Source organism: Dreissena polymorpha, unplaced genomic scaffold (genome assembly GCF_020536995.1).
Source record: "Dreissena polymorpha isolate Duluth1 unplaced genomic scaffold, UMN_Dpol_1.0 chrUn001, whole genome shotgun sequence".
Classification (NCBI taxonomy): Eukaryota; Metazoa; Mollusca; class Bivalvia; order Myida; family Dreissenidae; genus Dreissena; species Dreissena polymorpha.
Window position 1 is genome coordinate 991,647 of NW_026273315.1, and position 26,874 is coordinate 1,018,520.

Sequence of the window (26,874 nt, forward strand, 5' to 3'; positions counted from 1 at the left end):
TAATCTTTTGACCGTCATGCATACTCGCTACTTATATACTTGTCAATATTTCGTACATAAAGAAAACCCAAATATTTCACCCAATTTCTCATCATTATTTGACAAGCTGAATAAGTTTCGTTTGTTTGTGTTTCACGGCAAACTCAACATAAACAGGTTATCTCATGTCAAAAACTATTTGAATACCAATCAATTCTAATAGAATTCAAACTAACATCACTCGAAGCTGGTTTAAATAATACAAATGAAAATCATCAATCTTGTACAAATGTGTTAAATAAAATATTGTACTAATTGAGGTGTCCCAAATCGAGTTTAAAGAGACTTTCCAACAGATTAAAGCGTAGTTCGACGCGAACCGATAATTTGGGAAACTACGAGGATTGCTTATATAGCTCAAAAATATCTCCGCTTTTGCCGTGAGCGTTGATGGTCGAGTGGTAAAGTCGGGAGACATTTTACTCCAAGCTTCCATGACTCTTGGGGTCAGTGGTTCGAGCCCTGTGGAGGTTAACTTTTTTTTTCTCCTTTTTTATAAATTGTATTCTTATTTTTTACTGGAGATTTTTAGTTCAAATGTTTAAATTTATCAATATGAAGCATTTAAAGCAGTTACTGACAAGCTTTAATACATGCCAAAAACCGTTGGACGGCCCCTTTAACACATAGTAAGGATCATAAACTCACAAACTCCAGTTTCAAACAAGATCCAGTTGTTCACCAATTGACAAGTTTTACAAGTACAATTTGAAGTTTACTTTCGCTACTGGCATAAACTTACCCATGAAAGCTTAAATCAGCAGTACAAGATTCCAAATTTTATTTGAAGCGATGACAAAGACATAAATCTGCAACGCCCGAATAAAAATGGTTCGTCCACTAAAAGTGACAAGGTCCTTAATTAAATGCAACAAGAGATGTGTTTGTCAGAAACACAATGCCCCTAATGCGCCGCTTTGATTTTGTTTGGACCTTTGACCTTGAAGGATGACCTTGACCTTTCACCACTCAAAATGTGCAGCTCCATGAGATACGCATGTTGCTATGTTCAATATTGAAAAAGTTACGAAGAAGGTTAAAGTTTTGGGACATATACACACACACACGCGCGCGCGCGCGCGCGCACGCACGCACGCACGCACGCACGCACGCACGCACGCACGCACACACACACACACACACACACACACACACACACACACACACACACACACACACACACACACACACACACACACACACACACACACACACACACACACACACACACACACACACACACACACACACACACACACTGACAGACAGGCCAAAAACAATATACCCCCGATCTTTCAATCCGGGGGCATAAAAAGTCGTCATGTTCTCGAGCCATTAGGTCGCATTATAAAAATACGCAGAGAAAGGACACCCACAAATATTTTATGACGTTTGTAAAGATCACGCGAAAACTGTTAAAACAATCAAATTACTTAATATAGCGGCGGAGGGAAGCCAAGCAAACACATAACGGACAATGCGACTTAATCATTAACACATGAACACAGTAACTAACATACAACTTTTATTTATGTAAACAATCGGTGTATTTATACTGAACAATGTTACAAGCTATACATGTTACTTTAACGTCAACAATTACAAAGTTACAACTCATAAGAATAACGCATAATTATAGAAAAATTAGATTTTATTAATCAAATGAGAGGAAATCAAAGGGAAGAACAACAACGTTTAACAGAAGGCAAAGAGCACACAGTGCAGAAATGCACATCAACATAATGTTCTTTAATTACCATGGTGTTAATAGTTAGTCAATGAATATCATGTAATACTTTACAATTGTCATTGGTAACATGCACTGTATTATACAAGTAAGGCTGTTAGTTATGTGTTAGTTTTGTTACTATTTGTAGTACAAACAAATAGATCATAACCATAAAGCTTTTATTATAGAACATTTTAATTTTTAATTATAGACATTTTAAACCTTAGATAACAAAAACACGAAGTTATTTTCTACATTATAAATAATAAAAGTATGTGTTATTCCCGGCATTTTTTTTCAAGTTCAATATTATTAGTATTCTATGATGTACATAGATTAGTACGAGTTTACTTTTAATTGCTAATTTAATAACTTGGCTACGCCTATGAATAAAGATAACTTTTTTACTTTAACAATATAAAAGAAATGCATATTTTAAATATGAATTCAATATAAGTAAGTTTTAAGTACAGATCAATGAAAGATGAAATGTACCTTACTCCATGTGGTACAGATCAACGAAAGATGAAATGTACCTTACTCCATGTGGTACAGATCAACGAAAGATGAAATGTACCTTACTCCATGTGATATGAAATGTAAAGATTTAAAAACTGCTTATACATATGTATAACTATATATATATTTACTCACATAAAATAAATGCAAAACTCCTTAGCATAAGTTTTCTGATAAATGAAACAAGAAATATCCTTAAAAAAGATATACGGCGTTGATTGTGGTCGATGTTTATGAACGATCAAAAGTTATCTCTATGAGATAAAAAGTAGCGGATGCCTTTTTTCTGCGCAGTTCTTAGCTACATCACAAGCAAATCAATTACGGGGTGTTGCGCCAGATTTCGTGGCTTATTTTGCTTTATGTGATATTATTACTCAGATATCTATATTTACAGAAAAGAAAAACACAAGAAACATGAAAAAAAACGAGTGCATATAGGTCAGCCGGCAATACTCGAATCTTATTTAATTGCATAATTATAGTATAGTGAATTATTGTGCTCATGCTTAATAAACTGGTCTAAATGGATAAATATTTCTAATTAATTTTATCAAAATTGGTCCTTATCATGCAAATGTTGAAAACATTAAAAATCGATGATTGACATACCACAATAATATCGCCGAATATCTTTATTTAGTATCTTTCTGATCAAAACAGACTTTAAAGTTGGGTAACAATTCTGCTGCTGAAACGACGGCTTGTTTACGCCAACTGTACACGACCAAGGCAACAGCTGTGCCTAAAATATTGATATATCGACAAAGCGACTAAACGAACTATTTACTCCATCAGACAAAAACAGCATAGATTCCAATTTTTTCCTTCAATGAAAAGATCGCAACCCCTTCTGCGAACTCCGGTGATGAACTGTATATAAACTCTGACTTTCACACACTGGCCGCGAATTGACCCGAAACCTCGCGGGTTGAAATGCAATGCAAGTAAGTACTAAATATGAGAGTATAGCCTTTAGTATAAACGCTTTTGCGCTGGTAATTCTCTGAAAATAAAAGGTGAACGCACAAACTGTATTTATGTCGAAATTGATTGTAAAACTGTTCTATCTATTGAGCCTTTTCATTAGAGATAAAATTGTTTCATGCAGTAAAACAGTGTTACAAAGACGCGGATATGTTTCCAATGTTCTGGTGTTATACTCAAATCAGCCAATGAAATAAATGAAGTGTATTCATTCGTACCTAGCCGCGGGAAATTTTATTTGAATATTATTGGACACTTACAAAGGTCAAGTCAGGGTGAAAAGCTGGCTTAATACAGCTTACGCCGAAAAATGGACATAACAATGAACAATTGCATAAAAATGTCAAATAGAAAACTCTATGGTAATGCAGACAAATATTATATGCTATGCTAAAAATATATTTACATGTAGTGCAGATTCCTTTGCAATGGTTATCCCGCTTCAATCTTTGAAGCCCTTATATTTTATGTCTGATCAATAAACACAGTTCTTTTAACTAGAAACATTCAAAGAAAACTTGTTACTAGTGATTTAGCGTCATTATTACGCTAAAAATTTACATGGTCACAAAAACAACAAATGTCCTGTGAGTAACCTGATTAACTGTTTGAACGTTGTGTAGAGGCATTTTGATTTAACTTCGGCTGAACTGCACTGGGCACAGCAGCATTTGACTGGCCGCGGCTGCAAACTATCAGATAAGTGAGGTTAAAGACAACTAAATCGCAGAACAGCGTGTGTGTGCCTCATAGTGTGAATGAAATCATGGTGGCTGTTTGCACATATCTGTTCACTTTAAACAAAATCCATAAAAATTAATAATATAAGAGAAGTCATGTAATAGACTTGCTTTTTATGGCACTTTTATTACACGGTTACAGTTCTCTTATGTCTGTCAAAGTCTACATGTTCGCACAATAATGCAGAAATGCATTACACATACCATAGTTGTTAGAAGGTCTCATTGAAAATAGAATTGCCATTGTTAAACTTTTTGCATGACTTTGTATCAATTTGATGTTTTAATGAGTTACCTTTGGAAAATAAATAAAGAGATTATTATTATTATTATATTATTGAAACCTTAAAGTTGGTAGAAGTGGTTTATTTGAGCTGAATTAACGGCCTACATTTCCAAATGTTTAGGTGAAAAAAAGACAAAAATCTGCAATTCGCGAATGAAAATGGTTTGTCCGCTAAAATTGACAATTTAAAATCTGAAATCAAAGAAAAATGCACGTCATCTTATCATGTCATTTGGCCGCATTATCAAACTACGCCGAGAAAGTATACCCAAAAAATTATCATGTAGTTTATTAATATCACATGAAAAGACTTGAAACAATCAAAACACTTAATACAGCGGCTGGGGACCAGGCAAACAAATACACAACGGACAGTTGGACTAGATTATAAATAGACAAACAATATTAACTAACATACAACTTTTATTTATGTAAACAATCACTGTATTTATCAGTTACTGAACAATGTCACAAGTTATAAATGTTACTTTAACGTCATAGACTACAAAGTTATAAGACATAAGAAAAAATCATACAGAAAAATAAGATTTTACGGAACATTTAAAAAAACGAGGAGAAAACCAAAAGGTTGAACAAAAACATTAAAAAAGTATCAAAACTGTTACTTAGTTAACTGTAACTTACAGAAAATTAAGATTTTACGGAACATGTCAAAAAAGAGGAGGAAAACAAAAGATGAACAGCAATGTTAAACAGTAGGAAAAGAGCACACAGAGCAGACATTCACATCAAAATAATGTTCTTTATTTTTCATGGTGTTAATAAATAGTCAAATAATAACGTCATATTGTACAATTGTCATTGGTAACACGCATTTTATGAGATAAGTAAGGTTGTCAGTTATTTTTGTTAGTTTTATAACTATTTGTAGTACACACATATAGATCATATATAGCTTTCATAATAGAACATTTCAATATAAACATTTTTAACTTTCGACTACAAATACACACAGTTATTTTCTACATTCTAAATAATAACAGTCTGTGTTGTTTTTGGATTTCCAGTAAAAAATTTTAAGTTAAGCTATTCATATATATAAAGATAACTTTATTTAACTTTAAAAATACATAAGAAATATATATTTTAAATATTAATTTAATATCAGTAAGTTTAAGTAGAAATTAATTAAAGTAATATGAAATGTACCTTACTCCATATGGTTTGAAATGTTGAGATTTAAAAACTGCTTATACATAGTCATACTTTTATTTCACAAAAATGAATGGCATACTCCTCGGCGTGAGTTTTCGGATTAATGCAAAAGTTTACATAACAATGGAATAAAAATGTCATATAGCAAACTCTATGATAACGCAGGCAAATATAAGTTGCTATGCTAAAACTATATTTACATGTATAGTAGATTCCTTTGCACTTTATCGCACCTCTTTGAAACCCATCAATAAACATGGTTCTTTCAACATTCAAAGAAAAATGTTACAGGCGATTTAGCGTCGTTATTTTGCAAAAATCTTTACATGGTCACAAAAACAAGAAATGTCCTGTGAGGAACCTGATTAACTGTTTGAACGTTGTGTAGAGGCATTTTAATTTAACTTCAGCTGAACTGCACTGGGCACAGCAGCATTTGACTGACCGCGGCTGCAAACTATCAGATAAGTGAGGTTACAGACAACTAAATCACAGAACAGCGTGTGTGTGCCTCATAGTGTGAATGAAATCATGGTGGCTGTTTGCACATATCTGTTCACTTTAAACAAAATCCATAAAATGGCAAAAGTCTCAGGCACATGCATTAAATACGGTTTTGATGCCTCATGGCGTGAATGAAATCAGGGTGGCTGTTGGCACGTCTCTGTTCACCTTACGGCTACGGTTCATGTTTGGGGGCGTGCCCAACAAACTGGGCCTCTGAAACAAACATGGTATGTATATTATGCGGATTCCATTTAAGGTTTATATGAACAAAAGTTTATTTAATGTCTGATAAACCTGTTCATCACCAAGTGAAGTGTAAATCACATTAGGAAAAAGTACTTAATAACATTCTTACAAAACAAATGTTTTGAAGAAGTGATAACACATTATATTCTTACTCACATAAATTATGCATAAACACTAAAGTTCCGATGTTTAACTATCAGTTTATTTATTCGTTTCTTACCGGTGACCTAAAGGAAGGTGGTGGGATGTTCTCATTATTGTCGATGTTGTTGATGCTGAAAATGTCATCATCATCATCATCGTTCTTCTGAACTATGCTTGAACGTCTTATGGACCTTCTTGGCTTGGCTGCAATACAAGAACATTCTTTGAAATGGTCAATGAAAATTGAACTACATAAAGAATACAGCTGGGGATATAGTCTTAAAACATTTTAAAAACATCATTTTGTTAACTGAAAACTTTAACTGTAACTTTAAAACATCCAGTGAGATTTTGCAATCGTTACTTTAAAATGATAAATAAGTTCTTTATAATAATGGCTTCATTCTTTCCAAATGATTTGAGTTGCCTGCTGAATTTGTCCATTTAAGTTATGAGCAACAGGCTCGATCTCTACCAGCCATAACAATACCCTCGACTGCTTCCACCTAGCCCCGTTACCTATGGAGTCCCTGTTGTAGGGCGTTCTTGGAAACTTCATGTGTGAGGCTTCTTCATCACTGGAGCCTGAGAAATGCACAGCAGCGCTTTTAGACCGGCGTCTCTCCGTTGAACGACAGCCCTTAAGACTCGACCGTCGACCTTTTGATGTCTTCTCTGGAGGAACTAAAATAGCAAGAGGATGATCAAAACCAGAGGGGAAGTGATAGCTTTAATGTATTTATGCTATACACAAATGACTTACAGGTAAAAGGCGTGTCACTCCTGTTCCTTAAGTATTTTAAACAGGATTAAAAGTCAAATGAAACAACTGTCTATTCAATTTTCAACAACTTTACGGTTAAATGAAATACAACCAAACAAAAGCCTAACTGTAAACATTCTGGTGGCTCAAACCAATTGACCTTGCTAGGCTACAGATTGTCAGTTTATTCAACCAAACATTTGAATACAGATTTGTTTAATAACAATTTCAACATTTTACTATATGTTTTATTTTGATTAGTTCATTTCTGTGTTATGGAAAGTAACTTACAAACATATACAATCATGTTTATAAGCTATTATTTAACATTATTAGCAAACTTATAGCTAAAAAATGTAAATCTAACAAAATTTACCTTCATTTTCTTGAGGCTGCAAGTACTTTGCGAATATGTCATCCTCCTGACCGCCCATAACATTGTCCGTGTTGGACGTGCTTTCAGTCGGCTGTAGATACCTCAAAATATCAGTATCGCTGCCAGGCGACTCAATGACTGTGGGCTGCAGGAGGCGGGCCATCTCCGGATCTAACGCACCGACAGCTGGAGAGGCGGGGGCTTCTTCAGAGAAGTTGACTGATCTGCGAGGTCGTAGGCCCCTGCAACAGTTGAGTGATCTTTGAACCGAAGTATAATCATATCAAATGTAGATTTTGTAGCAAGGCATTAGTTCTGGGATTGCAGACAACATTTTTTGTGTTTTGTAATTTATTTTTCAAAATGATGCTAACATTTTGAGGGTATTTAATGGTAAATATAGGGGAAAATACATACTTTTGAATTGCTGATATAAACAGTTGCACCTAAACAGGAATCATACAGAATGCTGTAGTTCAAAAAGAAGTCTAAGTACAACAAATCATTCACTGTTCAAAGTGGCTAGCCATTTTTACCATCAAAATAATTAAATGGCTTTTTTCCAATTTTCTTAGTGCCTCAGATGATTTTGCTGATCATCAAAACTCTTCATTATAAGGGTCATAAGTTTTTGATCCTCATTCTGGGAAAAGTTGCTAAAGCATGTGCATAGTGTCATCCCAGATTAGCCTGTGCAGTCAGCAATGGCTCATCTGGGGCATGGAATTTTTTGTTTGAAGTTGGTCTCTTTTATACAAAAATTCAGTCAAGGAAGCAAGTCTTTTCCCAAATGAGCCTGTGCAGACTGCACAGGCTAATCTGGCTGTGCTGACACTTTACGTACATGAATTAAGCCATGTTTTCCCATCTCAGTAAGGCAACATGATTCTCAAAGGTAAGTTCATACCGTCCAGGAGTGGCCTTCAACCGCTTGCAATCACTCGTGATCATGTCCTCATCTTCTAAAGGCCTTTTAGGGGTCTTCTGTGTACACGTCCTTGTGGGTCTGGGAGCAGGGGTGGTATCCTGCAACAAGGGGCTGGGAACAACGGGAACGTAACTCTTCCTAGCAGGAGTTCTCACCCCTGCAAATCTTTGTGTGTTGGTGGCTGGTAATGCAAGCGTCTCCTTGGTGTCCTGGGTGACCTGTGTATGCTCTGAGCTGGCTGGGGTGTTTTCAGTGCTGGCTGGTTTGCCCGTCGGTGTGGAGGGTGTGGCTTTCTTTGTTGGGGTTCCAGCTGGAAACATTACTTCAAATTTGGAAAGAACTCAGAGGAAAAAAGACCTTAGCCTCCTAGCAGGGTTCACCTATGCTCTACTAGTGAATACATATAACAGATATAAGAACAATCTGTATCACAATCAGTGCTCCAGCTAAATCGAGAAACATGGCATCCCAGGTCCCACCCTGTATTCTTGCATTTCAGTCTCCTTTTTTTGAAGGGGTTATATTATCGTACAGCAAATGTTAATAGATGTTTAAATAAATTATATGAATTTACACATTGAAATTCAAACTTGTTTTATTAATTATAGAAATATTTAACTGAAATTACATATTATAACACTTGTCGTATAGAAAATATGCCACAGGGATAACACAAAATTGTTGGCTTAAGTCCCAATTTGACAAAAAGCACCTTGCCATTTTCAAGTCCTAGCTGAGGCACTGGTAATTTTTGTATTGAAAGGGAAAACAATATGTGTTTCTGAAACACTATGTCCCCCCCCCCCTCCTAAATTTGACCTTGAAGGATGACCTTGACCTTTCACCACTCAACTCCACGAGATACACATGCGTGCCAAATATAAAGATGCTATCTTCAATATTGCAAAAGTTATGGCCAATGTTAAAGTTTGACGCAAACAAACAAACAAACAGAGCAAAAACAAAAATTAGCAAAAAGTAGACACCACACAAAAGAGTAATTTGCTCAAATTACTGTACAAACTCTTTAAGATACCAACAGAAATTTAAATGCTATTACTAATATTCAGTATTTTTGAAATGGATGGAAGGTACAACGCAATCTCAGTTATAAGGTTAACAGAAGAAAACCAAAAGATATAGGGGAATAAATGTGTATTTTTACTATAGCTTCCAAGGAGATGGGTATTATTAAATAAAATATTGTGGAACAAAAAGCAGGATGATTTATCAGTCTCTCATGTCGTAGGGACATTCTCGTATGTCAAATTATTGTTACCATTATTATAATTACAAATGTATTATTATATTTAAGCTTGGCTCTTGGAAAACCAGGCTTAATGCGTTTGCATAAAGTATCGTCCCAGATAAGCCTGATTTGCCTTTGTGTGGATGACACTTTCAGCTTTTATGGTGTTTTTGTTTAATGGAAGTCAAATGGTTTTCCCAGGGCGATGCCCATTTCCATTCATTAAACAAGACAATCAATAGTACCTCTTGGGTTGAACTTTGGTGTTTTTTTCTGTCCAGGAGACCTCACAGGCTGGGGTTTCTGTTTCATTTGGGCCCTAAATGCAGCAAACTTGGACTTGCCGGCCTTGACCACTGGAGCCTTCTTGACCTTTTTCTGAAACAATTGTTCTATTGTCTGAGATTTGGTTTTGAACATTTATTTAAAGCAAGACTAACAAAAATCTGTCAAGGAATTTAAAAGGTTTAATCAACATTTTCTTCCAAGTGTAGTGCACCACTGCAAGTATTGATTCAATATCTTAAGGCATTTGAAAGGATTTTTCTCCACATTCTAAAAACATTTTGTATGAACAGCCTTTTAACTTAAAGAGTGACTAAAATAAACAACTTTCGAGAAAAAATCATTAACAAGTAACCGAGTCCCTCTTTATTTCACGCAATAAGTACAAAACTTGTGAAAACAGTGAATACAGAAATGCTGTGTAATACAGTGCATACAGATATAAAAGATTTTTGTTTGATTTATATGAGCATTGCTTGAAAAAAGCCAGGCTTTATGCAAGTACATAATGTTTTATCCCAGAGTAGCCTATGCAGTCTGCACAGGCTAACCAGGAACAACACTTTCCGTTTCTTATGGAATTTTGTGTTTAAACAGTCTCTTTTTAATGAAAAAATCCAGTTAAGGCGGAAATGTTGTCCCAGATTAGCCTGTGCCAACTGCAAAGGCTAATCTTGAACGACACTGTACGCACATGCATTAGACCCTCTTGTCCATCAGGAAACTAATATGTCAAGGTAATGCCTACCTTGACTACTTTTACTGGAAGCATTTTTGGTGTGAGATGGTCCCAGTCCCTGGCCTGGCGTTTCGTGAGTTCATCGAACTTGTCATTAACATCCTCAACCTTTCATTGGAAAGAAAATCAAACTGTTAAGATATTCTTCCATACATTTTAACATACACTGTACATTACAATGGGTAAGACGTTATGAAAACAAGCCCAGTAAGTAAAATTTCAAATAGCCACTGAAATGTGGGGAACATTTTAAAACTGTGACATTTTTAGAATTGTTATGTTCCCAAAAAATTGATTCCAAAATGACAATCTCAATTTATATTCAACTCATAAAATCAAAATGCAGATATTTTTTTTAAACCATTAATTCCGGATGGAAACTAGTCAACAGTGATCAACATAAGAAGTTGACATGCTGAAAAGTTATGAACTGGTTATTAGGAATCAGTCTGAAAACGATTCCTGGATTGAAAAAGAAATTGTGTAGCATATTCTTAGTCTCAGGGAAGTTTACAAAAATAATCTTATTTGCAACACTCCAGAAATTGCACAAATAATAATGACCTAAATCCATAAGGGCATGTGTATTGTTGAATTAAAGTGACCTCAAATCTTTTGCCAAGTATTTTTTTAAGTTGGAATAAGGTCTATTTAAGCTTGCCATGTCACACTGCTTATCTCAATAACAATTCCTCAGTGACAGGTGCCAGTACCTGAATGTTGACCATATCCCAGAAACCCTTGAGGTCAATGCAGGTGGTTCGTTTCTCGCCTGTGTTGAACTCACATGCGTCCACAAGGCCTTCAAACTGCTTAAAGCGCTGGTTCATCAACAGCTGGGCCTTACCAACAGTTGTACGAATCTGACCTTGTACTGAAAATGGTACATTACATGTATATGGAATTTATATAACGGTCAGTTACTTGTTCTTGTACTTATTTGTGTGGTTTTCTAGCCGACATTCAAAATACAGTAGTTTCAAATTAAGTACAAACTGTATTTAACCGCTTAAAAAATGTTGATTTTAAGCCAGTAGTACATTACAAACTGCAGATAAGATATTACATGGTTTGTGCGTGTAACCAGGTAGAATTTCCATTAATTCTACCAGAGTAGTAAGTTATCTATCTTTGACCACTGTGACCAAATGTCATAGTTGACGAACTTTAAATCAACTCAGTCAGGTGACTATTGTGACCAATTACAATAGCTGAGTGATTTTAAAACCTGTTTAGCCAGATCATGTTTCCCTCTCTTTTGCATTGTGTTCTGGACAGTTAAAGTGTCAGCAGTCAGTTTTTGCTTGAGCTGCAGAGTTTTATTTCTTCATATGTATTTCTTACCAGGTTAGTACTAAGTTGTATTAAACATGCAATACATTTTTGTATTTATTATATACTTTTGAATTGATTGCAAATGGGTAATGCTCTGTTTGTAAATACTTTGTATTGAGGTTTTGTGTATAAACCTGTATTTGGGAGAGTACTGTGCTTTTTTATTAATTAAGTCCTATATGCAGTAATCACGCTCTTTCTATTGTGCACCATAACTCTAATGTTGCAGTTTTAACCATCACGAGTCAGTGAGACAAGAGAGAGGCGGACAGACAGGTGTAAAAGCCCAAACCAAATTTGGTATGTTGATATGTATTGTATGTGTGTGTATGTGTGTGAAAGAGAAGAAAACATAACTTTTGTATGTAATTTATATATGTGATGTTAACTGTTTTCTAAGCATTGTTCTATGATATGGATTGCATAGAGAATATTTATACATGCTGAAGTGTTAATGTTATTCGGTCCACTTGAACACATCCTGTTAATAAGTTTATGTGTGAACATGATTTACTTGCAGGTTATTCTATGTTTTTCCTATATGATATTAATGTTATGTTATTGTTTAATTTTAGGGCTTTAAAAGTCTTGAGCCATTCTACAGGGAATATTGTAATCCTTCAGTATTACATCATGAACATTTTCTTATGAACACTATTATAAAATTGAATATATTAATGAAAGAAACAGTTGCTTTAAGTTTTATATACTGACCATAATGAAATTCGACCTTGAACCCAACTAGAAAGACACTATATTACATGTACTGATTTTTTCATTTGCAATGCAAAATGAATATAGTTAGAGAATAATTAACCCAAGTCGTCACATTTTAAATAAGTCATAAACCAGCATTTACCACTTAACCCTTTCCCAGTTTCCCTCTCAGAAGCAAACTGAAAATGGCTATGTGCAAACAGCATAAAACCAAAACAGCCTGCGAGTAACTTGCAGTCTGTTCAGGTTTTATACTGTTTGCTGCTCACTAGTATCTAAGGGTTGGAAATGAAGCCATTAAAATTTGAATATAGTAAGGTTTTTCATTAAATTTAACTTTCTAAGGGACTACAAATGTGTCAAAAAATGTATCTATGTGGGAAAGGGTTAAACAGCCTAAAATAAACATGAAACAGTCAACACTTTGTTACCTTCCTCAGTGAGATCTGGTGTGTTGATTAGGTCCCATTTCTGGCACAGACTGCGCAGTCTCACGGTCTCAGTGACAAGCAGGTTGCGGAAGTACAGCACGTCATACACAGTGCCCTCCCCTGAACACGTCTCCTCTCCTTCAAACAGCAGCACATTTTTGTTTAACTTTTTTCTTGGAAAGCTGAACATATTAAAAACTTGGAAGATAAAAAAGATGTTCATATGACAATGTAAAAATATGCCAAAATGATGAGACTATTTTGGCTTGTTCATAAATCATGATCACCCTAAATAATATTAGCACTAATTTAAGATATACATAGTATGACAAATCCTACCATCACTTCCACTTTGTGTGCTTGTAATCTCTTCAACTTGCACAGTTTCTTTGTGGTTCACAGGTGTACCTTCAAACAGAACCCAACAAACTTACTGTCAGATAAAAAACAAAACTAAGTGAAAAAGATTGGTAAAAAAAAAACACAAACTATTTTTACCATACTCTGGGGTACAGTTTTGAGGAAATGAAAGCTTGTCAGAATATTTTTTTTAGAGGTCACAGTGACCTTGACATTTGACCTAGTGAACCCAAAATGGGTGTGGCGTGTAGAACTCATCGAGGTGCATCTACATATGAAGTTTCAAAGTTGTAGGTGGAAGCACTTTGATTTTAGAATCTTCAAAAGGTTAACAAAATGTAAAGGTTTTAGCACGACGCCAGAAGACGAGCTGGCTATGACAATACCTCAGGTTTTCTCCGAAAACAGCCAAGCTAATGCTAGAGTATTATTTTAATTTTTACTATTGTGCCAAGTTTTTAATTGGGAAATTGATTAATTAAGATTTTCAATTGATGTTTCTTAATTGAAAGAAAAAGACAACAGACGCATACAAATGAAAACATAATGGACACATGGCTGGTGATGTTTTATATATTTACCTGTGGTTTTGCTGCATGGCTCACTAGATGCGGCCTCAGTATCCATGACACTCGGTTCAACTTCACTCGACACCGCCTCTTCCCGCGACACTACCGGTCGGGTGACAGGAGAAGGGCAGGTAACTGCATTACTGGGCCCCGCCTTGTCGGAAGAGACCAGGTAAGTATCAGCCAATATGTCCTCGTCCAGATCCATGATGGGCAGCGAAGTGTTGGCTGGGAACACAATCATTTGAGCCTCTTTGTGGCAAAAACTGGGCTTATTGCATGTGAGTGAAGTGTTATTCTACATTAGCACTTGCAGTCTGCACTGGCTATCAGGGATGACACTTTTTGCCTAATTTGGATTTTTAAAAGCGGAAAGTGTTGTCCCTGATTAGCCTGTGCAGATTACAATTTACCCAAATGCATTATACCCAGTTTTTCTTGAACAAGGCTCATTTGTACAAATGAACAAATACTGATTTGAAATGATTGCTTTATGTAAGTAAGCTGGGGGATTGTCACAAAAGAATGGACTCCTGATTCATAGATAGTTAATAATAACTTATATTTTGCAATTCCTGCATTTTTTATTATTGACTTAGTCCAGCAAAACCCAGTCAGTGCAACTAGTTTACTATTTTTCTTTATTACTGGCAAAATGTATTTTAATATTTTGATGGCAAAAAGGGTAAACTTTTGAGGATAAAACAAATATGGCAATGATTGTTAACTTACTATGTTTGGGTTTCCTCCTTGTCATTTCCACCATAGGAGAATTCTCCAGTACTTGGACCCTGACAATATCAACAGACTTGGTTAGAACATAGCCTCTCCCACATATCACATGGTCATGCTCCATTCTCTTTATATGATATGACTATATGGGTATTGAGTAAAGTTGGATTGCATACACACACATCAGAAGTTCACACAGAAATCAGAACATGTTATTCATCAACTTGTTAAATAAAATTCATCATAACATGCATATTTTCTTTTCTTTTTCTATTATTTTCATGGTTCAGTATCTGATAACAAGTACAGGACTTGTATACATTTAAAAGCCATGCTTGCTTTTTGTTTACACACAAAATTGATCCACTTTAAATACAATGTACAGTAAGGCATCATCTTGAGCAATGACATGTGGAATCACATTAATTAGTCACACAGTTTGCGTTATAAATTAATCATTATCATGTTGTTGTAGCTATTGTTTTCAAATAAGCAAACATTACACTAGTTTATTATCTTATGTAAATCAGCTGGCTGATGGCAGTAATGACTTAGCCTGTGAAAGGGTGTCAAAGTATGTGTGAATGTGCGCATCTTGTAATTAACGACAGGAAGATGATATACCCAAGGGGCATGTAATGATTCTAGGTGTCAGGTAAACAAACAATAGTGTAAATCTAATCTGTGGACAATCCCAACTTTTGAAAAGGCCTGATACTTAAGATAACAGTACTGGAATTAAAGTATTTTAATAAAACACATTAAGCTTATGGGGATTTACATATTAATTAATACATTTTCTAAATATAGCCATTACCTTCTACACTAGGCACATATTGAATCAAAAGCTTCAGGATATCACTATGACAACAACAAATTCCAAATTAATCACTCCTGTAATGTTCCCCCTCAACCTCAACTCAGAATATTTTTTTATATAAACTTACATCATTATCTCAAGCTCAATGAAGTCATTTTCCTTTTACCTTCACACAACAAAATAATACACCAAATGCTCAAATTATTAAATACTATTAAGCTAAGTGGATGGGAATAATAAAAACACAGTAAAACAAATAATTACCATTCTTCTGGGCTTTTTGGCAACATGCTCTTTCTCTTTCGTTTTCCAGACAGCACAACTGAGTCAGCACTGGGCAGCCTGTAAAAATATGTCAATACATTTCCTCCTAATATATTTCAGTAAAATGTATATTTAAGCAATTTGTCAACCTTAAAGACATTAAATTATGAAAAAGAAATATCTCGTAAAATTTTTATGGATAGTTGCCACTTAGAACAAACGAAAAGCATCACATAAACATACCTAAAACCTCCAAAGGACTTGTTCCGAATGTGTTTTGGTGTCCTCACATTTCGTCTTGGAGAGATATTTTCCTTCAGGGAATCATTGAACACCTCATCATTACTGTCCGAAGTATCCTCACCAGACTTTGGACCAACATGAGGAATGGATGACACAACTTCAGATGGCCCCATTTCCATGTCCTGACCCTGGTCCTGGTTGCCATCTACACATTCGGCTATCTCTTCTACAACTGGAGCGATAGCAACAGACTTTCTGGAGCTCCTTCGCATACTGGGTGTAGATGTGGTGACCGGAGCAGACTCATCGTGTTCCTCTGGCATGGTTTCCGAGACAATTGACCTTCTCTTTGACCTAGTTGATGAGGGAGTTTCATCTTTTGTAGCAGCAGGTGTCGAGTAATCAACCCCTTTCAGAACTGACCCAACAGACCTGCGTGACCTCTGTGGCGTGATTGAGGTGGGGACTTGTTCGGCAGCTATTTCTGACGCAGTCATCACAGACCTACGCTTGCTTTTACGCAGTATGGAGGGTGTTGCAGCTTTGCTGACTACAGTAGAATTACAGCTTGTTGTCTCAATGACCAACCCTTTGTCAGGGATCAGACCTGCCTGTCTAGACTCAGTAGGCCCTACTGTGGGTACATCATCACCAGGGGCGATAATCATCACAGACTTCCTAGACTTCCTTGACATTCTTGGAGTTACCAACACCTCTTGCTCAACAGCAGCAGCTTCTTCTCTATTCCCTGACGCTTCAATCCTCGTGGACTTAGATATCTCTTGCACATTCTCCGTCACCTCAGCCATCTCTTTCTCTAGTATGTTTTTTTCAAATGCATCAACTTCTTTTGCCAAGTGAATAATTGTAGCCTCAGACTCTACATGGCTTATGGAAACAGAGCGGCGCTTGCTTTGTTGCACACTGAATGAAGGACTGGCTCCTTCCACCAAGGTGGAGGACAGATTTAAAGCAGACTCATCGGCAACATTTGATCTTGAAGCAAGTCGGGATGAACGACGCACGCCCCCTACCTTGTTTGTCGTTTGGTCGGAAAAGTGGATAATTGTTTCATGCATGGACTTGTCTGGTAAAAAAAAAAAAAAAAAACACACATGTAAATAGCCATCAAGAAAATTTTGAAATTTCAACACATTATAATACATAATCATTTATCTATCCTGGCAAATGGCATTATCACATTTAATCTGCTCAAGCAAATAATGTTTTTAATAACAACAAATCAGCTATTAACCACAAAAGGGACAGAAATTAAAGTCTTACCTTCAGTTTTCAAAGATGACCGACTAGTTCTGGTCTCTCTTATGGGGGTAGAGTTCCTAAATTAAGTTAAAAAATAATAAAAGAATTATAAAGATCCTAACATTACAAAATACACAACTACATTCATAGGTTCAACCAAGAAATAATTACTTGCTTTCTTTAACGTATAATGACAGGTAAACAAGATCTGCGTGTTGGTATTTAGGAAATGAAAAGACACAAATGAAAAGAGGAAACAAGAGCACCGCCTTGCGGGTGCAGACCGCTCATCTATTTTCTTTTTAAAGGTGAAGGGACTCTCATTTTCAATCACAAAGGAGGGAGGGGTGGAGTGAAGAGCGGTGCATTGTGTGGGGGTGTGGACATTTATTACATTTTCTTCCAAAAATGCGAAAAAAAGGAAAATCGGGGGGGGGGTGGGGAGGGGGGGGGGGGTGGGGGGGGATTCTTGGGTGCGATGGTTGGACGGTATTTCAAACATAAAATAATAAAAATAAATATTTGTGTTTTTTAACCGTTTCATAAAAAAAAATGGGGGGAGGGTGAGGTGGGGGGGTATAGTGTGAGGGTGTGGTGGTCATTTGTGAGATGATCTTAAAAAAAAAAAAAAAAAAAAAAAAAAAAAAAAAAATAGGGGGAGGGGGGGGGGTTAAGGGGGCACGGGCGATGGTTTGGGTGGAGTCTATTGTTGTATGTCAGGCAAGAGTAGTTTTGTCAAAGTATCAATCAAATCGAATCATAAATAAAGAAGTTATGGCAATTTTAGAGAAATTTAATAATTTGACCTTGAGAGTCAAGGTCATTCAAAGGTCAAGGTAAAATTCAACTTGCCAGGTACAGTAACCTCATGATAGCATGAAAGTATTTGAAGTTTGAAAGCAATAGCCTTGATACTTAAGAAGTAAAGTGGATCGAAACACAAAATTTAACCATATATTCAAAGTTACTAAGTCAAAAAAGGGCCATAATTCCGTAAAAATGACATCCAGAGTTATGCAACTTGTCCTTTTACTGTACCCTTATGATAGTTTGCGAGTGTTCCAAGTATGATAGCAATATCTATGATACTTTAGGGGTAAAGTGGACCAAAACACAAAACTTAACCAAACTTTCAATTTTCTAAGTATAAAGGGCCCATAATTCCGTCAAAATGCCAGTCAGAGTTACATAACTTTGCCTGCACAATCCCCTTACGGTAGTTAGTAAGTGTTGCAAGTATGAAAGCAATAGCTTTGATACTTAAGGAATAAAATGGACCTTAACACAAAACTTAACCAAAATTTTCAATTTTCTAAGTATAAAAAGGGCACATAATTCTGTCAAAATGCACGCCAGAGTTATCTAACTTTGCGTGCCCAGTCCCCTCATGATAGTAAGTAAGTGAACCAAGTTTGAATGCAATAGCATTGATACTTTCTGAAAAAAGTGGACCTAAACGCAAAACTTAACCAAAATTTTCAATTTTCTAAGTATAAAAAGGGAACATAATTCAGTCAAAATGCACGCCAGAGTTATCTAACTTTGCCTGCCCAGTCCCCTCATGATAGTAAGTAAGTGTACCAAGTTTGAATGCAATAGCATTGATACTTTCTGAGAAAAGTGGACCTAAACGCAAAACTTAACCGGACGCCGACGCCGACGCTGATGCCGACGCCGACACCAAGGTGATGACAATAGCTCATAATTTTTTTTCAAAAAATAGATGAGCTAAAAAGGGTGATAAATAATATTTTTTCAAGTATTTACCCCAAAATTTTAGTTACATGGTCTGGTCATCTGAAGTTCCATAGTTTCAATTCAATAAATCAATAAACACAGCTTAAAAGTTTGAAAACAAAAGGCAACCCAATTTGTTCAGGCAATACAATCTCAGTGATTTTTTTTGCTTTAATTTGTTACAGCCTGTGCCTTTTGAATTGGGAAAATTAGCGCGATAAACCGTGAAATTGGGAAAAATAGCGCGATAAACCATGAAATTGGGAAAAATTAAGCATTATAAATAGGATTATAAGTAACAGAAGTGATATTGTTTTTAAGTGCATGTTCAGGGAGTTTTTTAGAAAAGGAGTCTGGTCAAATTGGAATTTTTTTTAATCAATAAAAGTGGCAAGTTTGGGAATGATTTATGGAAAACAATGACTAAATTCAAGTTATATATTTTGTTAGATGTTTAAAAAATAAAGTTGAGATCTAGATTTAAGAAATCATAATTAAGTTATATGAGACTTCTTTAAAAAAAAAAAAAAAAAAAAAAAAAAAAAAAAATTTTTTTTTTTTTTTGGAAGTTGGGCTTTTTTTGGGAAATTTTGGTCAGATTTTTGGGGAAAAAAAACGTGTATTTTTGCGATTGGGAAGCAGCCGAAAATCGGCTGTAAATTTGAGCAAAAAAAATCACTGAATCTTGACCTACCGTTTTGGTCCACATTCCAGGAATGAAGCACATGAGTTGTCCTGCCCTGGGTGGAGAAACTTGGCTGCACTGTTAGGTGACAGTGGTTGGAACACAAATGAAGGGACAGTGAATGTCGACGCATTGAATGTGAAATCATCTGGGGCAAAGGAAGATTCGACGCTCTCTGCTCCACGACTAGTGGTGACCTTCGACATGTCAGGCTTTTTGAACTCTTCAATGGACAATGTAGCTGAAAGTCAAAGGATTTGAGCATTGCCATTATTAAGTGGATCTCTACAAAGATTTTATAATATCAAAGGGCATATTTCTCCATTGGGGGAAGGGGGAGGGGGCCTGAAATTCGATCCTTTCGTATTAAAGTATATAATTTTCTAAATATTGAGAAATGAAACCCATTTGAAAAGAAATAAAATGTGAAATCTAAAATTTTCATTTAGTAAAGCAACAATTTATATGCTTTAAAATCAATACATACAATTATTTTCCAAAATCCGTACTTACGTAACTAAATACTTATTTAGCAAAAAAGGGGTTTTAACTTTAGAGTACCCTAGGCATCACTGCAATAAAATAAACTCATTTGGAACACAATTCAAGTGACAGTGCTGACCTGATGATGCTACAGACGCGGCCTGGGTCATGCTATGTGTTGCCCGTGATGATGGCTGAGATCTATTAATGCTTGCTGTCACCTACACAAGTGTAAAAACAGTGATTACTACACACCTGGAATGGCTTTGTGCCAAAGCAATCAGGGGTTAACTTAATTTGACTTCCACTTTCCAAGACAGAGTTATTTTGACCGACTCACTGCCTCCATTAAAAAAAAGTTCCTTTAAAAGTAAATTCATCTTTAATTGAACTATTAAAGTGCAATATAAAATGTGATTTAGAAAGATTTTTTTTATCAAGCTACAGGACTTTGTCCACTTAAGTAAACCCATTGTAACAAGAAACCGTCGGAGACGGGTGATGCTCCCCAAGTTTTTTTTGTCACAATATTGCACTATATATTCAGAAAAAAGGAAACATTTTGAGGGCACAGTTTTTAGGGGACAATACATTTTTTATTGAAAATTTCTAAGGGCCATAATATGCTTATCTCCTCTTGGTAGTGAAGCTTCACATAAAGTTTCATTGAATTCCGGTCATTAGTTGCTGAGGAATAGCCCGGACAAGGATTGCACTATATGTACAGTTAATGGAAAATTTCAAAGGGTCATAACTCTGTGAAAAATCATCCAACCAGAACTCGCTGATAATATACACATCTCCTCTTGGTAGTGAAGCTTCCCATAAAGTTTCATTGAATTCCTGTCATTAGTTGCTGAGAAATAGCCCAGACAAGAATTGCACTATATGTACAGTTAATGGAAAATTTCAAAGGGCCATAACCCTGTGAAAAATCATCCTACCAGAACCCCCTGATAATATGCACATCTCCTCTTGGTAGTGAAGCTTCCCATAAGTTTCATTGAATTCTGGTCATTAGTTGCTGAGAAAAAGCCCGGACAAAAATTATGCACGGACGGACACACAAATAAATTTTGGGGGAGCATAAAAATGATGTTGAGGAAAAATCTGAGATTAACATGTAAAAATCAGTTTTTACAAAAAAATAGGGCAAATACGCTCTTGACAGTTTAATAAAAAAAAGAAACCAAGGCACTTTAACATAGAATGATTTGTAATTTAAACAAGAAATGTTTTTGTCAGAACCACTATGTCCCCTTTTGCGCCGCTTTGACTTAGTATTTTTGACCTTTGACCTTGAAGGATGACCTTGACCTTTCACCACTCAAAATGTGCAGCTCCATGAGATACACATGCATGCCAAATATAAAGTAGCTATCTTCAATGTAGCAAAAGTTATTGCAAAATGTTAAAGTTGGCGCAATCCAACCAACAGACCAACCAACCAACCAACAGACAGGGCAAAAACAATATGTCCCCCACTATAGTGGTGGGGGACATAAAAATTGCTCAAAGTAAACTGTCGCAGGGACCAATTTCAGAGCTTCAAACACAGGACTGATGATTATTGGAATTTTCCTACATTCACATAATGAAGACAAAGGCCCGTTTCGATAACCCTTACACAACCCAAGTTTGTTATTTACAATCAATTGCAGGTCAAATTCACTATTCTAATCATTACAACATTTGATGCTTTTTCTGGATTTTTTCTTTTGATGACTTTACAAAGAAACCTGCTTGTCTTATTCCAAAATCCATGTTCTATATACAATGAAACCAAGAACAAGAGATGTGTTTGTCAGAAACACAATGCCCCCTAAAGCGCCGCTTTGAATTAATTTTTTTACCTTTGACCATGAAAGATTACCTTGACCTTTCACCACTCAAAATAAGTAGCTCCATGAGATGCACATGCATGCCAAATATCAAGTTGCTATGTTCAATATTGCAAAAGTTATGAAGAAGGTTAAAGTTTTTGAATTTTTTTTTGGACCTTTGACCTTGGATGACCTTGACATTTCACCACTCAAAATGTGCAGCTCCATAAGATACACATGCATGCCAAATATCAAGTTGCTATGTTCAATATTGCAAAAGTTATGAAGAAGGTTAAAGTTTTTGGGACATACACACACACACACAATGATAGACAGGCGGCCAAAAACACTATACCCCGATCTTCCGATCCGGGGGCATAACAAAACTGAATTAAATGATAATTTCACATACCTTTTGCACATTTTGGCTTGGCACATTTAAGGAGGACGATTTTGAGCCAGCAAGTTTTTTTTGCCGAGGCTCTAGAGGGCTTTGTCTCCCTAGACTGTGCGCGGATGGTGGCAGGCTGAGACTGTTTACTGCTTGCCACAGACTGGCTGGTTTTGGGGCCAGTCACAACTGGTTTCATGCTGGACTTTTGTGCCTTTACAGGTAACTTTGACTTCTCTAGGGCTAATATTGCCTTAGTTGTTGCAGCTACTTTAATACTATCTGGTATTGGGACTGGTTTCACCGGATGCTTCTGACAATTTATTACAAAGACAAGTGTCAATTACTTCTTCAACTTAAATATTTCCAGAAACACATTTGTTTGTTTGCATTTTTCTAACTCTCAGCAGTTCTATCATAGCAGTCTCTTACCACCAGAACATGTTTCCTTCCTTGGTTTACCACGGACATTTGATGACAATGGCTCAATTTAAGTCAGAGGTAGAGATGTAGAAAACATGACAAATCCCCACACAAGTTGTGGCCAGACTGAAGATTTAACCAGCTAAATCTAGGCTTGTGCTCTCTAATATTGATATTTCCAAATGAAACCGTTTTAAAAGCAAAGAAAAATTGGTGGCAACAACTACTTTAACATCACTATCACCTACTTAGCTTTTAAAAAATAACTTTTTAAATAATTTAGTATACAATGTGCGAGTGGAAAAAAAAACAAAAGATGTGTTTGTCAGAAACACAATGCCCCCTAATGCGCCACTTTTTTTAAACCTTTGCCCTTGAAGGATGACCTTGACCTTTCACCACTCAAAATGTGCAGCTCCATGAGATGCACATGCATGCCAAATATCAAGTTGGTATGTTCAATATTTCAAAAGTTATTGCAAAACTTTACAGTAAGGTTAAAGTTTTGGTGACAGAATGACGCAATGACAGACAGAAAGAAAGACAGGCTAAAAACAATATACCCCCTATCTATCGATATGGGGGTATAAAAAATAGGACATTAATTGTTGTATCAGCATTATGATTTGAGTCTTAGCACCGTAAATGTTAAACAATTAAACTGGCTACAAAATGGTAGAAACTCTTTGTTGTCAAAAATGGTGACAGTTTGTATAAAATGTCAATTATGGGGGGAAAAGACAAACATTTTCCAGCTCTATATTTTCTATGCCTTTGCAAATTATCAATCTATTTACTGTCGAGCTACAACTGTAGCTGGACCAATAAGCACCAAAGGATTTGCTCTGCAAAAAACATTCTACAAATGCTTTCAAAAATGCAAGTTTTACCTTCAAATTTTCTTTTTTGTATAAATATGTGTCCTTGTGGTCAGTTTTTCCAACTTTGAATACTGGGTTTCTGGAGTTCACAATCTCTTCTCTCCTCTTTTTGTCCCTCTCCTCTCTCCATTTTTTCAATTGTTCCAAGCGACTTGGTACCTTCTCACTGCTCGTAGTTTCTGCAAAGAAACAGAGATGTGTTTGCCAGAAAAGAAATGCCCTCTACTGCGCCGCTTTGAATTAATTTTTTTACCTTTGACCTTGAAGGATGACCTTGACCTTTCACCACTCAAAATGTGCTGGTCCATGAGATACACATGCATGCCAAATATCAAGTTGCTATCTCCAATATTGCAAAAATTATGACCAAGGTTAAAGTATTGGGACAGAATGACTGACTGACGGACAGTTAAAAGTCAAACAGGTTTACCCTAAATCAAAACTCGCACTAGCTTTTCCATTTCCTAAATCTGCAATACCAGTAATTATTCCTCCCAAAATCAAAAGGCTTGGGCCTCTCCAAGTGAGAAGCGAAAAATGTTTGCTATTGCTTAAAAAGCTGATTAAATATATTGTTTTCTCTATACATGTATAGATGAATGAGAATAGAACCATAACTTGTTTTTCAACAAAACAGTGTCTTCAAGCAAAACAACCAGTTAGACATAAAAACTTTTTTTTTATTTGTCTCCACATAAAGTTCATCATCTCCCTTCCAGCTCTATAAATTGAACCTTAAAAAATTAATATTAAAATCACTTTTATTCTTAATTTTAAAGCAAAAGATCAACCACAATTATTTTGCAATTGGTCAAAACAACATAATTTGGAATTACAGGTTACTGGTCATTTAATTGCATGGTTCTTAATTGCACAGGCCCATCTTTGATCTTAATATTTTTTTACATGCTTTTTTCTTGAAATATTTAAATCCAGTGCTCATTTTATTTGTTCACTTGCAGATCACGCACTTTTGTAAATAAAGTAATGCAATTTTGCTCAATTTTGGATATTTGTTAATTTTGTTTTTCAGCAATTTGGAATGAAGTAATTTTTCCTCAGTTGGCAAAGTGCTTTGTATGAGTACATTATAAATCAGGAAAACCATAAAGCAGACATTTAATATGATGTCTATGTGTTACAGTTAATTTGGCGAAAGAAAATGTTGAGCGGGGGGCCTGCTTGAGAAAGACATTTCTGTGGTACTTCTACTACTGTAACTTTGAAAGTATTCTAGACTTCTACTGATAACTGATCATTTAATACAACAAACCTTCTCTTTTAAGAGGAGTTTTTCCTTTGTAATGTGTGCTGTTGATAGTTTGATCTATTTCCTGTAGAGGTGAAAGGTCTTGCAAATTCCTCCTTTTGTTAATGCCTTCAATACGGATCTCTTTCTGCTCAATGGACCTTCGTTCCCTGCGAACTGCTTTCTTGTCAAAAGTGGCAAGAGACAGTTTATACGCACTTGCAAAATCACCTTTTGCCCTAGTCCTCTCCATTGTGTCTCAATAAGTTTTACCTATTCAAATATAGAAAATGTTGATATAACCTAAAATAAATGTTAAAAGACATACCTAATAAATGGGGTAAAAAAGGACATTGAATCTGAGAGCTTACATTGAAGTAACCAAAATTGGCTGTTATTCAACTTCTCTTGACACAGAATATCACCTAGAAAAAACGGAGCAATAAATATGTAACCAGTGTTTTTTTCACCATTTTGGGAATAGGGCCGGGTCCCTTTGGATTGGGAAAATTCGCGGCGTTTTCACTAACATTGGGAAATTAGTGTTGTTGTTGTTTTGCTCACAAATGCTTCAAAATTGAGGATAAAAGTGTTTAGTATTATATTAACTAAGGTTGATCTTATATGGATGGGAGATGAACAAAATATTGATCTTAAAAAAAAAAAAATTTTTTTGGTTCCATTGGGAAATTTTAGCTCCCATTTAGGAAATATATATACTTTTTTCCATTGGGAATGGGTCCAGTTACCGGACCCGATTTTGAATGAAAAAAAACACTGGTAACCGTTATTAACCACTCGGGTTGCTTAACAGTTTAACATCTAAGAAGGGCTTATCATCACATGCTAGTAACTTTGTAAATTATCGAATGAATATGAATAACTTATTGCTCTAGTGTGTGGCCCTTACCATCAGAAGGATATTGATAAAATTGAAATTGTTCAGCATTAAGCCGCCAGAATTGTAACGAATATTTAGAGCAAGGCCCTGGGCACAGTCACAAATATAATGAAGGATCTAAATTGAATACCTTGGGGTACCCAATACCTTGCAATCAAGAGGACAATAAGCTAGGCTCTTTTTGTTTTATAAAATAGTATAAACACTGCAACTCCGTTACATCGCGATCTGTTATATCGCGCTGTCCATTATATCGCGAGTCGGCTATGGCTCCCAAAAAATCCGGCAAGAATGATCACAAAAACACATTTAAAAAAAATTCGTTGACAAGTTATAATCTGACAATATGCAAACTGCGATAACAACCGGTTCTGGCTAGTAATTGATCACCCGTTATTTCGCGGCTTATACTTGACACGCAGTGAAGCGTTAAAACAGACCGTAAGTGACAGTGTTGTTTTAACACGGATTGAGTTGTTTGCAGCACTTGAGTTATTAGTGTCTCATTCTCGATAATAATGTCAGTTTGTTGTTTTTGCTATTATATTTTAGCTGAGACAATTAGCAGTTTGAAGCTGCATGTAATCATGTTGATGTCTTTCCCCTTCACTATCTCACTCCAAACAATAGACATACACGCCATAGCCATCACATGGCATACCCAATACCACCAAGAACAGCCGATTACCACACATTTTCATTCCTTACAAGAACAGTTGTACAATGGAACACACTTCAATCTTATGTAGTCAGCGCTGATATGATCCCTGGATTTAAATCAGTCTGTCTACCGGGGGTACATCAGCGTTCCATCCTTAGTTCAAATGTTTTTGCCTTTATCCTGTTTTTAACTC

The 26,874-nt window shown here is 35.8% G+C and overlaps 1 protein-coding gene across 2 annotated transcripts in view; it reads right to left on the reverse strand.

Moving 5' to 3' along the window:
* Positions 1–1,551: 1,551 nt before the first annotated feature.
* Positions 1,552–26,874, reverse strand: part of LOC127863119 (uncharacterized) — a 31,303-nt gene continuing 5,980 nt past the window's right edge. The window contains exons 2-21 of one of the 2 annotated variants that reach the window (XM_052402488.1): positions 25,144–25,392; positions 23,880–24,049; positions 22,588–22,879; positions 20,492–20,573; positions 19,879–20,110; positions 17,469–17,524; positions 16,185–17,271; positions 15,942–16,019; positions 14,858–14,916; positions 14,138–14,353; positions 13,536–13,604; positions 13,197–13,334; positions 11,427–11,587; positions 10,723–10,821; positions 9,935–10,067; positions 8,420–8,750; positions 7,513–7,754; positions 6,893–7,057; positions 6,450–6,577; positions 1,552–6,196 (exon numbers count right to left, since the gene is read on the reverse strand). In XM_052402488.1, coding sequence (XP_052258448.1) covers positions 6,101–6,196; positions 6,450–6,577; positions 6,893–7,057; positions 7,513–7,754; positions 8,420–8,750; positions 9,935–10,067; positions 10,723–10,821; positions 11,427–11,587; positions 13,197–13,334; positions 13,536–13,604; positions 14,138–14,353; positions 14,858–14,916; positions 15,942–16,019; positions 16,185–17,271; positions 17,469–17,524; positions 19,879–20,110; positions 20,492–20,522 — 3,321 coding nt within the window. In that variant the 5' untranslated portion in view covers positions 20,523–20,573; positions 22,588–22,879; positions 23,880–24,049; positions 25,144–25,392 and the 3' untranslated portion in view covers positions 1,552–6,100. Of the gene's footprint in view, positions 6,197–6,449; positions 6,578–6,892; positions 7,058–7,512; positions 7,755–8,419; positions 8,751–9,934; positions 10,068–10,722; positions 10,822–11,426; positions 11,588–13,196; positions 13,335–13,535; positions 13,605–14,137; positions 14,354–14,857; positions 14,917–15,941; positions 16,020–16,184; positions 17,272–17,468; positions 17,525–19,878; positions 20,111–20,491; positions 20,574–22,587; positions 22,880–23,879; positions 24,050–25,143; positions 25,393–26,874 lie in introns of those variants that run through there. The other variant, XM_052402489.1, reaches the window with a different exon arrangement.